The sequence below is a fragment of the Calidris pugnax genome, unplaced genomic scaffold (genome assembly GCF_001431845.1).
Source record: "Calidris pugnax isolate Ruff unplaced genomic scaffold, ASM143184v1 scaffold58, whole genome shotgun sequence".
NCBI classification, from domain to species: Eukaryota; Metazoa; Chordata; class Aves; order Charadriiformes; family Scolopacidae; genus Calidris; species Calidris pugnax.
This window is the reverse complement of record NW_015090868.1, coordinates 6,382,542-6,397,709: the sequence shown is the minus strand read 5'-3', so window position 1 is coordinate 6,397,709 and position 15,168 is coordinate 6,382,542. Positions and strand designations below refer to the sequence as shown.

General features: G+C 39.6%; 1 protein-coding gene across 6 annotated transcripts in view; it reads right to left on the bottom strand.

Moving 5' to 3' along the window:
- Nucleotides 1–4,815: 4,815 nt before the first annotated feature.
- The window catches only part of SORBS2 (sorbin and SH3 domain containing 2), a 181,540-nt gene continuing 171,187 nt past the window's right edge, over nt 4,816–15,168 (bottom strand). For 5 of the 6 annotated variants that reach the window (XM_014945546.1, XM_014945547.1, XM_014945544.1 and 2 more), the window contains 3 exons: nt 9,938–9,987; nt 6,903–7,009; nt 4,816–6,139 (listed from right to left, as the gene is read on the bottom strand). In XM_014945546.1, coding sequence (XP_014801032.1) covers nt 6,078–6,139; nt 6,903–7,009; nt 9,938–9,987 — 219 coding nt within the window. In that variant the 3' untranslated portion in view covers nt 4,816–6,077. Of the gene's footprint in view, nt 6,140–6,902; nt 7,010–9,937; nt 9,988–13,527; nt 13,636–15,168 lie in introns of all 6 variants that reach the window. The other variant, XM_014945542.1, reaches the window with a different exon arrangement.

Below are 15,168 nucleotides of genomic sequence, written 5' to 3'. Positions count from 1 at the left end.
TATATCACTAGTATCACTTTCTTTGGCCCAAATGGTATCTATCTGGCTCGGGGTAGCGTGAGCAGAGATTCATTCATTGTTTCCCTTCCAGGGGATTTCTGTCATATTCTGCACAGATATATGTAAAACAATATTTAAAATTTTTGAAGGGCTATGACTTTGCTATACTGATGGGAATAATACACTCTATCGGGCAATTTTTAGCCAGGCCCTAGGAACTTAGAACTATCTGGCCATCGGGGCGAGGATAAAAGTTGTTTTTTTTTTTTTTTTTTTTTTGCATTCAGTGAAATAAATAGCATGATGTGGATTGTTTCCTGTAGAGTTGCAGAAGAAAGCCTTATAAGATTCCTCTTCCCTGCTTGCTGTGTATGGACCAGGTATCAGTTTCTATGTGTTGATCTGGCAAGTTCCTGATCTGTAAAATGGGTAGATTCCGGTTTGGGTCTGATTGATATTTGCTGGTTGTAACAAGGGGTTCTGCTGTATAGACATGTTTATAAATGAAATTATGGTCCCTCTTGATATGCTCTTGCAACTTTGGAGCCACCTATGATTTGACTTTAATTTACCAGTTAGGTGCTAGAGAAGGGAACTATCTGCTATGGTGTGTAGTGGGAGCAGTTAAAGAAGTTTACTGTTAACTGGAGCCAAGGCAGGGTCTTAACCACGTAACGAGAAATGCCGTAAGGGAATATAATTAGCCATGACCTAAGGTCCTTTTAGAGCTACTGACTTCATGTTTCCAGCTTCCCACTGGCTCCTGCGCTGCTTTTTTTCAAACGCCCAGGAAGCACCTCGTGTTCCTCTCCGGGGTTTAAAAGGCAGGGAGTAAATGCCAGGCGTGGCAGGGTGACAACATGTTGGCACGGGTGACAGAATGTCACACCCGCTGGGGTGACCCTTCCCTCACGTCGGGATACACATCCCTGCCCTCACTGCTCGTGCCTCAGCCTCCCTGGTGGGGTGGTGGCCCGGGGGTCCTCTTGTCCCAAGAGGCTGTTGCCCCAGTGACAAACGAGGCAGTGGGATCTGTTGGTTTTTTAGGGACACTCTGGTCACGTTACCTATTTATCTATAACATGGCACAGCTCTGCAACAAACCTCATTTCATGTGGAATTGTCTCAATCTGCATACTATGTCTTAGCTTTAAAAGACAACCCTAACAGCAATCAAGATGTATGCTACGTTATCTGGACATGAGAAAGGGAAATTGGTTTGATGTATCATTTTCCATAAAAAAATAATCCGTGAATATCTGAGGCTTTGAATTGATTTGTTCTGGTCTCTTCCTAGAGATGAAGCTGGCTGACCCCTGATTCCCCAGGTGTCTTTTCCTCTGGTGTTAGGGACAAAGGACCGCCTTGTCCCATGGGCTGCCCTACACTAATGTATAGGGGAGTATGCAAGGATTGTACGAGGAAGCTCAAAAAATCCTTCAGGCTGTTCCTTAAATAGCGTAGTTAGTTAGGCTGTCAGCAGACTTAGCCAATTTGAATATATTTCATTTACCTGTAATCCGTGAATATCTGAGGCTTTGAATTGATTTGTTCTGGTCTCTTCCTAGAGATGAAGCTGGCTGACCCCTGATTCCCCAGGTGTCTTTTCCTCTGGTGTTAGGGACAAAGGACCGCCTTGTCCCATGGGCTGCCCTACACTAATGTATAGGGGAGTATGCAAGGATTGTACGAGGAAGCTCAAAAAATCCTTCAGGCTGTTCCTTAAATAGCGTAGTTAGTTAGGCTGTCAGCAGACTTAGCCAATTTGAATATATTTCATTTACCTGGATATACCTTTAATATTTCTCTACTTTTTTACTAAAGCATTAATGTTATTTTTTTTCTGAAGTGTCAATAACTTGCTATTCTTATTACAATGATTTATCTTTTCCCTTTTATACATCGCTTTTGCAATTAGCAAAGAGGATTCTATTTATTTCACCCCACAACCACTCAGACCCTTAGCAATCCTGATATTTTTTTTATATTAGTAAGACTACACCAACCTGTTGATGTTGTTAGGCTGGTTTTTATAGAAACACACTATTAAAGCACAGTATTGCCTACTTCTTACAGGTGTATGGCTCAAAGTGCTTCAGTGCTGTCCCAGACCCTGCACTGGGTCACCCAGCAAAGAGAGAGGACAAACCTACAATGTTTGATTGTGATGTGGTTTTAATAATACTGGATGAGGGGTAAAGTGAAAGAGGGGAGATTTAGATGAGATATGAGGAAGAAATTCTTTGCTGTGAGGGTGGTGAGACCCTGGCCCAGGTTGCCCAGAGAAGCTGTGGCTGCCCCATCCCTGGAGGTGTCCAAGGCCAGGCTGGATGGGGCTTGGAGCAACCTGGTCTGGTGGGAGGTGTCCCTGTCCAGGGCAGGGGGGACTCGATGATCTTTAAGGTCCCTTCCAACCCAAACCATTCATGGTTATAGGGCTGTAAGAAGAGCTGTGTGTGGCAGGTTTAAGGTAACTTAGGACTGTAAAGGACACACTGACCTCAGTGATCATAGAGCTGACTCAATTAGGTCTTGTCCAAATGGAAAGCTCTCCCAGCACCAACCATATTGATACTGACGAAAGGGCTGTAAGAAGAGCTGTGTGTGGTGGGTTTAAGGTAACTTAGGACTGTAAAGGACACATGGACCTCAGTGATCATAGAGCTGACTCAATTAGGTCTTGTCAAAGCTCTCCCAGCACTAACCATATTGATACTGATGGTTAAGGTCCCTTCCAACCCAAACCATTCATGGTTATAGGGCTGTAAGAAGAGCTGTGTGTGGCAGGTTTAAGGTAACTTAGGACTGTAAAGGACACACTGACCTCAGTGAGCCCAGAGAAGCTGTGGCTGCCCCATCCCTGGAGGTGTCCAAGGCCAGGCTGGATGGGGCTTGGAGCAACCTGGTCTGGTGGGAGGTGTCCCTGCCCAGGGCAGGGGGGACTCGATGATCTTTAAGGTCCCTTCCAACCCAAACCATTCATGGTTATAGGGCTGTAAGAAGAGCTGTGTGTGGTGGGTTTAAGGTAACTTAGGACTGTAAAGGACACATGGACCTCAGTGATCATAGAGCTGACTCAATTAGGTCTTGTCAAAGCTCTCCCAGCACTAACCATATTGATACTGATGGGGAGTTTATCATCTGCTGGAGCTTTAACAGCAGGCCCTGCTCTGAAAATGTTACCTTTGCTTACAGGAAGGTTAAGCTACAGACTTGTGTATTTAGTTAGGGGTGTCAGTGATTTTGTGTTTTCCAGACATTAAAGACATTAGTATGGGATAATTCACTTTTGCAGGCAGAGTCCCAAGAAGCTACAGACTTGTGTATTTAGTTAGGGGTGTCGGTGATCTTGTATTTTCCAGACATTAAAGACATCAGTATAGGATAATTGTAAGATGTTCCCCCAAACCTGTACTTTCCTTAAATCTTGCTTCTATGTTGAAACTTTACAGAGGAGTTCTTGTTTTGCTCTTGTTTGAAGGATTAAAAGTTTTACCTTTGTGCTTCTGGAGTGAAGGGCTCTGGCAACAGAAAAATCATCTCAGATTAGCACAGTCCACGCAGAAAGTCCATAACGTTGCTTTTGCCTTCAAGTGTTTTAGGGAAAAGAACCAACTGAGAGCTGAAGGACAATGCTAGTTACCCATATATATAACCCCTATATGCTTGGTGGTGAGGAAAAAAAGTCTCTGTACGAGGCAAAACTATTTGCATAGAGGCAATATGTATGTTTTAGAAATGATGGGGGAAACAGTTGTGTACTCCAAGCAAAATTTATTAGAAGTCTATTCAAGAAAAAAAAACACAGAGACCTTTTGCTTGTAGGAATTCAAAGTCAGTTACCTGAAAGCCAGGTATGAAAAACCTGTATTTTTTTCTAAAATCAGATACAGAGTAGAAACAGTACTTTTTAAATATCACAGGCAACAGATATTTAAGTCTTCAATCATAAATGGCATCAAAGATAGGTAATAATCTCACAGCAAAGCTGCATGCAGATCTAGTTTAAAATTGAAAGCCTTTGAATATAAAGCTTTTGCCAGGAAATCTGCAATAATAAAGGTATGCTGCACAAAGATGTTTCTTTACCTTTGTCTTAATGACATTTCTCAGTAATAAAGACATATGTACATTTAGATTTGGCTGGTAAACCATATTTTAATTAATAAAATTTTGCATAAAATGCTATCTTACAGAATTGCACTATCCAGATGTGCTTATGGTAAATAGAGCAAGAAAAGAGAGATGCATTGAAATGTTCTGTATGTGAAGAGGGCAAAGATCAAATAAGGAACTTAATTTTTCTTAAAATCAACAACCAAATGGCTCTGTACAAAAAAGCAAACATATGTACAAAATGCTACAGAGACTACATACATTTTGATAATTTCAATCCTTTACCCTTGAGAAATGCAGTAGAAGCTTTTGCCATCTATAAGGTGCTGAAGAAACCAAATCGGAATTTTTATTTTTTATAAAGCCATAGTCATTATCATCCTGTGCCTTAATTTCATTTGCTAGTTGCGCTTACCTTTGCTTATGGAAAACGTATGTTTTCAAATACTTTTTTCATTCAGGAAAAAAAAAAAAGAAAAACCCACCTCTAAAATGTATCAGTTTTAATACTTGTGACTTTCCTTTTGTGTACTAAATTCCTAAAAAGAAGGTGTAACTCAGGTTTTGTTAACATACATATGTGTATATATATAGTGAAGTAAATCAGTACATGATACTCGTGAATATTTATTATCATCCTGTGCCTTAATTTCATTTGCTAGTTGCGCTTACCTTTGCTTATGGAAAACGTATGTTTTCAAATACTTTTTTCATTCAGGAAAAAAAAAAAAAGAAAAACCCACCTCTAAAATGTATCAGTTTTAATACTTGTGACTTTCCTTTTGTGTACTAAATTCCTAAAAAGAAGGTGTAACTCAGGTTTTGTTAACATACATATGTGTATATATATAGTGAAGTAAATCAGTACATGATACTTGTGAATATTTTTTTCAGGTGGCTACGTTAGGAAAAAAAACACCCAACCCCAAACAACCAACAACCCTTTGCACTAACACTGTTTACTTCCTGCTGCTTAATATTCCTGACACGTAAAAACACTAACCCCTCAAATTTCATGTTGCTTATTATTACAGCTTTTTGATTACAACCTTTTAACCTCAGACATCAGTAGCAGGTTATTATTGTCTATGCTTATACCGTTGCCTGACCCTTCATTAAATCCTCTTTCCTGAGGTTTTATGCCTTTTGCAGTTCTTGCCTTTTAACAAAAAAAGCTACAACTTTATTAGGGAAAAAAAAAAAAGAAACCAAGGTTTAGCCGATCCCATTGCACCCGTTCAGAACACTTGCAGTTCTTCCATGATTAATGATTTCTTTTTTCACTACGCTCGCTTGAGATTTTACAATCACTGTGCATATGTTACAACGTACAAGTGCAGGCAAAAAAATTCTACATCATAAATTTGTCTTACATTGTAAACCAGTACAATAGGCAAACCTGTGATACGGCAAAGTGAAAGCAACGAATGCTGCCAAGCTAATAAGGACGTGGAAATTCAAACAATATATTTTTTTTTTTTTTAAATAGTAAACAGCAACTTCCCCCTGCGTCACATGCACGCTGAAAAAATCCCATCAGACCTCATGATAGTACCCCAAATGTCCAAACCAAGACCAGTTTCTCCCCTTTCCCACCCCCTCCATGGCAGTTCATCCCTGTACCTGTCATCAGGCTTCTCCTATATCGAGCTTTTTTTTTTCCTTTTTTCCTATATCCTTCATATTTTCCTATGAAAAGAACTTAAAAGCAGGGAGTATTTAAATGTAGCAACGCTTCCTCTTGTCTCAGAAAAGCTTAGTTATTCGCACCGTGGTCGTTGCTGGGACGGACGGTGGGGCGGGTGGTGGGATGAGGATGAGGATGGACTAGGTGGCCTCTACTCGAGACTGCAAGCAAGGGAACGGAAGGCCAGCAGAGCATGTTTTCTAGCAGCTTTATGCAGATGTGTTGCAGAGATGCAGCATAAATAAGTAGAAAACCAAAAAAAAATAATAAAAATTCACAGCCTCTTGACATAGTTTCCAGGGAAAGTACCAAAGAATTTGGTTCTTCTCGAGGTTCCTGAAATTAGAAGCAATAGATGAAAGATGGGCATAACAACAGGAAATCACTATGCAAGCATGGCCTTTAAATATTCATGTTTAATATTGCACAAACAGAAATATCTACACTTCTTTATAATATAACTTCAGAAAGGTATTTTGAATTTCGTTTGTGAGTTTTAACGAATTATAACTGGAGGAAGGAAAAACCAAATAAAGAGGCATATTTGATTACGTTGGTTTAGACTTGATTCAATTTCTGGGCTAAAATTTTGACTTGGTACATAGAAATAATTTAATTTCAACAGCATCAAGTCTATTTAAAACAATCTGAATTTCTGAAATGCTGAGGACGAGATGGTTAAGTTGGCCACTGTGGGCACGAGGGCTTATGGAGTGACTCGGGCACCTTATCTCTGTTTGTTCAGTAGTACTTGGTTCTCACAAGTAGTTGATTCTCTAGATGTGTTCATGAGAGTAAGTTTTATGTGACCTGGGCTTTATGAAGAGAGCAGTAACAGACAGTCCCCTTTGTGTCATTTGTGAGAGGACAACAGTCCTCTACCACAAACTGTTGTCACGGGTCAATTTGTCTCCATCAATTCCAAAAGGCACAAGTGAAAAATCGCTCACTAATTTCTGTGGATTTTGAGTGGGAATTCTCCTGATAAAGCCAGGTTTGGGTTTATTGCACTAAATCCCCCAAATTAATTTGTTCAAAAGCAAAGAGGGCAGCAAAGGTTGGGGAGGGGGGGAATAAAAGAAACCAAATGAAAACGTACCCACAAACCATCCATCATCACACTTTTCCATCACATCAATGACATCTCCCTCTCTGAGCTCCAACTCATCTTCGTTCCTAGGAGTATAGTTATATAGAGCCTGAAACCTTAAATAGGACAAATGACGCATTTTAAAAAGAAGTAAGAGTTCTTTGCACCTTTGCTGAAGTAAAGGAGCTGGGTTTAACGTTAAATAATATATAACACTTCTTGTGAATATAGTGGAAAAGGGTTTATTTTTCCTGCTGGACTTCAGGACTAGGTACTTATTATAGTAAATAAATAAGACTTTTTAGGGGACTCATCAGACATTAAGGACTGGGGACTCCAGCCTGATGGTTCCTCAACCAGTTGCTTTGAACACAGAATTCCAGTATTATTATTTTTATTTGCATTATTTTATAGTTGAGTCACCAAAACAGAGGACTTCTAAAGGGGAGTCTGGTTAACCTTCCCTGCTTAAAAGTGCCCCTGATGTAAATAAATGAATATATTTTTATTTATTTATTATACAGTCATATATTTATGTATTTATTTTTAAAGATATATATATATATATATATAATCTCTCTGAAAGTGAGGGAGAGGCTTGAATCCAAGGATGGGAACTTGGGCAGTGTTCAGACATTGATTTGTGCCTCCTCCCAGGCCAGGGGCTGTGGATTGAAGGATGTGAGGCGGATAAATGGAAAGAGGTGTGAGATTACTAAATTTATTATCTTTTGTTCCTTGTCAGTTTTTAATTGAGTTTCTTGGAATGGAAAGAATGGCACTAAACTGTGAATAGGGGGAAGTGAAGGTGCTGGGGCGGATGCCCACAGGGAGATTGCTGCAAAAGCCCATGAGAAATCAGAATCTGCCTTTTTTTTTTTTTTCACCATCTGTGCCCTGACTGTGTGTAAAGGAGCAGAAACTGTACAAAGGAAATATTTTTAATTTAAAAATATTGGAAAAAAAAAACATAATCACATCATTTTTTCTCTCTGAACAACAGCTCAATGACTTGAAAACCTTAATGCCATTACACTTCCCCCAGTAAAAACAAAATAACTCCCCCTTTGTGTTGGAACTGAATATTTCCATTAGCTCTGTATCATTCAGGCAAAGTTTTTGTGGCTTAAATGAGATGTTGATTTCAGTAAAAAAATTCCCACTCCTGAAAGTCCCATTTGAAAATCCTAACTCCAGACTGGTGCTGTGCTTAGTGTAAGGGTGGTTGTCTTGGATAAACTGTGCTTATTTTTTCATGTTGCTGATTTGGAGAAAAAAGCAGAGACATCATTCCAAGGAAAAACAAGTTATTTTAACCTAATTTCTCGTGACTGGCAGTTGTCTCCCCAAGTCTGAAAAGTCTAATTTTAAATTTTAATCACACTAACAGAATGGAACGGGACCAATTATTTAAGCAATCATCTCTGGTAATTTGTGTTGCAGGAGTAAGACCAATCTGTGCAAAAAATTAAATGGCAATAACATTTTCTGTCATGCTAATCACCATTCCAGGAAAACAGAGCTGTGATGATATTCCAAAACTGATTAAATGCAGCTTCCAAAGTACAGGAGTTGCAGATGTAATGCGTCAGGAATAGGATTCAAGCCAAATAGTTACTCAAATACAGTAACAAGAACTTCTCAATTAGTACTCTTTGTACTTTAAAAATCTACTCTTAGTAATTTCTAGATAATCCATTTTAATAATTCTTTTCTAGTCATTTCATCTCTCTTTGCTACTCTAAGAATTTCTTAAATATATAAATATGCATAATATATAAAAATATTACCATTTACAACACTAACAGAATACATATTCAAGACAAGGAATGGTTGGTTGGCAAATCAAATCTATTTAGATTTTTAATTTTAGGAATAAGTAACTTTAGTCATGAACTGCTTTAACTATATTGAACATAATTAGTTTGATAATTATCGCTTACAAAAAAGAGTTTGATTCCTCAGTAAGCTCAACAATACCCACAGGAACTTGTGGTTTTAGTGAGATTGAACCCTAAATGTCCAATTTTCATTATATATTATCTGTGGCATAGTTATTTGGTAACTTTTTGCCCCTCTCTTCTCTTTTGCCATTTCTTCAACTGACTTAAAAGCTAAAATTTTAAATATTTTTAGATACTAGGCCTTAGTTACATTTAGGGGAATTCATCTACCTGGTCATACTCCAAAGTGCTCTGGTGCTAGAGGAGAAGTGGCTGTGGGTTTCAGGGGTCACTGAAGCAGGACCCGAGGGCAAGACGGGGGGGGGGGGGGCCAAAAAAAAAAAAAAAAAAAAAAAAAGAGTATAGTGTAGCATAACAGTGATTTTCAAAGCCAAAACCCAAGAAAGGCTTAAAGTTTTAGCCACTTTTAAGTTTAGAGTTATGCTAGGGGGGGGGGGGGGCCAAAAAGATAAAAAAGCCCCCAAATTGAAATAGTCCTGCACTGAACTTGCCTTTTAACTGAAATAGCCTTACTTGTTTTATCCCAAGTGCTTACATTGTTTGTGAAAATTTGACTTGAGAATCAAGTCAGTTTTCAAAAAGGCTTTCTTGTATCTAAATTTTAAACTGCATGTATAAATTATGCCCAAAAAGTGTGAGCCTGTGTTCCCGTGATCAACATTATCAAGTTATTTTTTTCCCTCTCTGTTCACATCCAGAACTGTTTCTGAATAATTCATGTCAAGGCAGTAAAGCAGATGAGTTGAATCAATGCTAAATCTTTAACTGGCATTCTGCTGAGATACGAGAGTGGAGAGAATAACAAAAAGCCAAACTGTATTTTTACAAAATGATTACCCCTTTTAAGTAAAAACGCTGGGGAACTGTAAGCTGGCACGTCTGTCTGAGCTGGATACAAATTAAACAACTAAATCTTTGCCCTCTGGGACCTCCTTGGATATCTTCCTACATCATGTGGTTATCTGCAAATTTCCAAAATCTCTCCATAATTGCACTTGGCAGGTTAACAAATGATTTGAGGATGCGCTGGCTGTTGCTTAACGCTTGGGTTCTGGTTGAGTAGACAAGAAATATACTTACGGTTCCCCCCCACCGTGTATGTTTTCATGAGCAAGCACAGGGCGCTGTGGCTGAAATGAAATGATTTGAAATGTGATAAAGATTTATAGGCTGGGGTGCAGCTAGTTGGGTAGGGGCATGAGAGGGAGAGAGTTTCTTAGGGGTTCATATTCTACCTTGCATAAAACACCACCACCTCCCTCCCCTCCAGCTCACAATGAATTCTCAAGAGACACGGCAAGCAGCGGATAATTTTGGCAGGTTTAAAGATCTGATTTTTGGAGGCCGTAACAAAAACTAAACCAAAGCTGTGAACTTTATCAAGGGTCCCTTCTATTTATAGTGGAGCAGAAAGTTGGAACAGACCCCTGCTGCCTCTTTGCTGCGAAACAGAAATAGCGTTAGAAAAACCAGATGCAACTGAGGAACATTATACATTTCTTGGGTGAAGTATATTTTTAGATAAGCAGAAATGAAATCTCCTATGTGTAATGGCAGAATTTAGAATATTCGTAAACAAACAACATACCAATTTACATTACACACACATACACAGAGTACTGCCTTGGCAGGCACAACATGCTAAGCTTAAATGAATTCAGTTTCATCCCCAGGGGGAGCACAAAGCCATGCAGGCTGCTGGGTGGCAGAGAGCAGAACGACTTGTCGAAGGGACGCATATCATTGTGTGAAAATAACAATTAACGCTTTTACTTCAGAGGAAAAAAGTAGTTTGTATTTCCAGTGCAAAGCTTTATGAAAGGAACTATTTTCCTTCTTAATGAAGCATTACCCAGCGCTAAGCTGGACACAATGGAAATGATAAATATTAACCTCCTACAAAACCATATCCTGGTTAGAAACACGTTGACTTCTGCCCGTTAGAACCTGGCTGGGGGCAGGAACAGCTGCTCGGGAGAGCTCTTGGTGTGAGCAGTGATCATGTTCTCTGTTGACTGAGGATGCCCTGCAGTTGTGTTATAGAGACTGGTACCAGTTTGGGAACACTATCTGTGTTGGGAGTGTGGGTATCCAACACAGCTCATGGCACTTTCTTTCATGAATTGAGTAAACTGCAACCTGACCCCGAAGCCACGGGATTTCTCTTGTTGCTCAATGGTTCTGTCTTTCCCAGGTTTGGCTATTTCAGTCCATCTTGCTTCAGTTTATTCTTGACGATGACGCAGTCTTCTATGAGAGAAGGCTGCAGTAAACAACCCGCAGCCTGATGGCATCAATTGAATGTTAAAAAGCATTATGTGTGCTCTGGTGGTTTTTTCTTTGTGTTTCCCCCCCCCCTTCCCAGCATCTCCAGATGAAATTGAAGTAGTTAAATTTCTTTTCATTGTGTTTGCCCGTGTACATGCAGAAAATATTGTGAACATTTTCCACTTCATTTTTACAGTCCATAGAGTATAATTTCAAAAAAGGTGCCTAGAGATGCAGGCAGGTAGATTACAGAACTGTTACTCATACTAATGACAGCTAAGTGGCAAAGAAGTTTTTAGAATCAAAAAAATATTTGTTTACGCTCTTTGTGTCTCCTCTCCCTCATTTAACTCTTCTCTGCTGGCGTACAAGAGTGATGGGTAACTTTTACTGAAGAATCCAGCAATACTGATTGAAAATTAGACATTTCAGTTCTCAGTAAAGCCCTTTCAACAGCTGGGTTGTCAGGCGAGAAGAGAATGTTCCACTGGGCAGTTTGCTTGGTATTTGGATGGGGATCTGATCTTACTCTCTGCTAATCTTTCAACAGGTCCATAACTGAGGTGAAGGCCAAAGATAGTCCAAGATGCAAGAGAACTCAACTGAGGTTAAGGACTTTTCTTGCAAGCAATAAATGATTTGGTGCTTTGAACACACACCAAGCCAGGAAAAAAGCAGGTAGGTCAGTGTTATCTTCTTTTTCTGCGTATGCCTCAATGCTTTAAAACGTTTTATTGCTGGTTAATTACTGTAGAAATAGATGACAGAAAACTGAGGTGAGGGAAGATTTTCAATTCTGTTATTGCTACAGGGAAAACTTTGATGGAATTAGAATCTGGGAAAACTGGGGTGAAGTAATCTGTGTCGTGTCTGAACAGGGGGCCCTTAGAGCTCACTCTCTACCCGAATGCATTCCTCAATAGTATCCTGTCTGACACTTTCTCCCTGTTTGCTTTCCCTAAACTCTCATTCCCACATACAGTGGCGTTGGTGAGAATGGGGAATGTTGCAAGGTCTGGCTAATTGTGCTTGAGGGAGATCAGGAAATGCATCATCCTGTGGGTAGCTCCTGGTGATTAGGATTCTCTAGGTTTAGGATTTAGGATTCTCACTCCACTATCCTGTTTCCTGGGAAAAACTGTAGGGCCTAATCCCCAAAAGATTAAAAAGTGTGCAGTCAAGTTGATGGTCCCAGCTGTACACCTGATTTTCAGGCATGATTGAGATGTGCTTGCATGTAATAGTTCTGTATAGTCCTGAGCGGGCCAACCAGGTGTACGATTTGTGCTCTTAAAGCTTCAGAATTAAAGACATAAATGCACTAAACACTGGCCAATACAGTCCTCTCAATGTATTGATTACAAGCCATTCATTTGGAGTAACACACAACATGAAAATAGGGCTTAACCCCCTTTTTTTCTTAATTATGGATTTTATTCCCAGTTGGACTTTCTTAGGGATTGTGTTGATAAGCAAATACAGGAATCCTGGCCTTCCTGTGTTCGAATTATCTCGCTTCAGTAATGAAGCAAGCCCTGCCCTTATACCTGGTAGGCAGAGGGCTGCCAAAAAGCCCAGACTTTGAAGTTACAGAAACCTGTGTATTTTATAGAATTTGAATTCTAATTTAAAAGGGAGGCACCAGAAAGACGATAACCTAAAATCAGCAGTAGGGAAAACAGTTCATCCTGTTACCATTAATCCTAAACTGAAAGTAAAACATAACCCATAAATTCTCATTCTTGTAGAGTTCAGGTTGGTTTTTTTTTTTTTTTTTTCATAATTCAAATAATCTTTTTTGAGTGAAACACATGCAAACTCTAAACAATCTGACTTTCTGGCTAGGTAGAACTGTTGCAGTTCTGTTTCTGTTACACTACAGCTAGGAAGGGAAAGGCTTAAGAGTAAGTACGACAGTCTGGAGTAACAGTGCTTGGATAAAAGGACAGTATTGAGTGAACATGACAGAGCAGCAACAGAATGGTTTAAAAAGATTCAAACCCAAGAATTCAGACTGTATACTTGCAATGTAGTATAAATTTTTGACTCCTAGAAGCTGTAATTTTAATAAACCAGAAGTGCTTTGAAACAGAGGAGTAATTTAGGAAAAAAAAAAAAGGGTAAATATAAAGAACTGTGATCTCCTACATCTTGTAGCACTGGAAATACGATGGGGTACTGCAGAGGTACAACACACTAACGGGTTGATAAAATAAGATTTGGCACACACAGACCTGTTGGCTTTACTCAGACATGGCACAGGAGCACAACAGGAAGAAAACATGGCGTACTGATAGTGCTGAGACACTTTGGGAGGGAAAACAAGATACTGAGAGACTGGACACTGGGCTCCTTTATATGTGGAAACGTTTTTGTTGCACACTGGGTGTCCAGTACCGTACCCTGTGTGAGTAGCTGGGACCTCGGAGAGGTGAGCTGCAGGGTCTCTTAGTCATCACTGGGCTACGAGGAGGTTTACCCATAACAAAGAGCTCTCTCTTTAAATTAGCCTAGAAAAACCACAAAAACTGCATCAAGACAGAGTTTAAGAATGAAGCAGGGTGGGATTTTTGTTGCTTCATTTGTACATGCAAACTGGACATGCTTTTTTTGATTAAAAAAAAAAAGCAATTGTGTTACAGGTGCAAATAATGGCACTATTAGTATATGGCATTTTTCTTGTTGGCACTGTACCTTTTTTCCCCAGGGTTTGCTGCTGTGGCAGATGCCCTCACACATTACACTTGAAAGATTAATCATGCACAGTGTTTGCAGTTGAAATAAGAAGGGTTATTGCAAGTGCACCCGCTCAAATAGCTCAGTCAGTAATATAGAAACGCTCAACAACACCGAGCAGAAACATGACCTTAGAAATACCAACAACAAATGTTGGAATTTTTTGCCGTTAAATGGAACATGGGCCTTAAATTTGCATTTAGAAAGCAAGTAAATACTTGAGGGTAAGTACTTCAGTGAAAAATCCTTGTTTTGTCAGAGTATTTGTCAGAATTCAGCTCTTAAGGTGTATGTGTGCAGGAAATGCAAATTTTCAGGGGCAGGGGCAAGTAGGGGGGAATATGAGAGGAGTGGAGAGCTGAGATTGGAAACCTTTTCTTTGGTGTTTGTGACTGTTTGCCAGTAGAACATGGCAGGAGCTGAGAGGGTGAATGATTAAAAAAAAAAAAGATCCTAAGGGAGGGCAAGGAGGCAGGAAACATCAGCATTTCTCCTTGGGAAGAGTTCTTCCTTTGGAGGGCACATCCCTCCCACCAACATGGAGCAAAGTGACACTTCCCACTGATGGTTCCTTGTATTCTACTGCCCAAATCCCTGGTCATGCTTTAAATTTGAGTGACGTTCCAAATATATATATATATATCTATCTATACAAGCACATATGTATGTATGTATGTATTTTTACATCAACAAAAATTGCCGAAGTACCAGTATTTAGTTTCAAGAACTCTGTGAAGAACCTCCCTTCACTTGTGATATTTGAGTCCTAGAAATGTCTCATGTTCTTTCTGCTGTAGCAGTTGAGAGGAGACTGGGACATGGTCAACATGCACAAAGAGAAGAGGATAGGAACTGCCCTTCCTTCTCAAGTCCAGCCTGTAGACTAAGTAGCAAGAAATGATGAGAGCCCACACCTGGCTACTCTTATTTTAGTGCAACTCTCTATTCTAGCAAGGTATTCAGTGTTGACTGCAGAAAAAAGCTTGCTTACCCTTGGGGGGAAATAAATCTTCCTCTCATTTTGGAAATATAGTACAAAAGATCTGTTGTTAGAAGTGTATCTAATAATTTAAACAATTTTTGAACAGATGAGTTTACACTGATCAAATTTATAAAGGGATCTGTTCCCTGGACTTAAAATAATCCAGATTTGAAATGGTTTGAAAATACTCCTCTGTCACAGCTCCTTAGACCTCTCATTCTTCTCAGTCCTCAGGCTCTTGTGTCTGCAAAATGGAGACATCTCCCTCGGTTCCTTAGGGTCTTGCTTCCTGCCATGCCCAGTGAAGAGCACTATGATGCCCAGT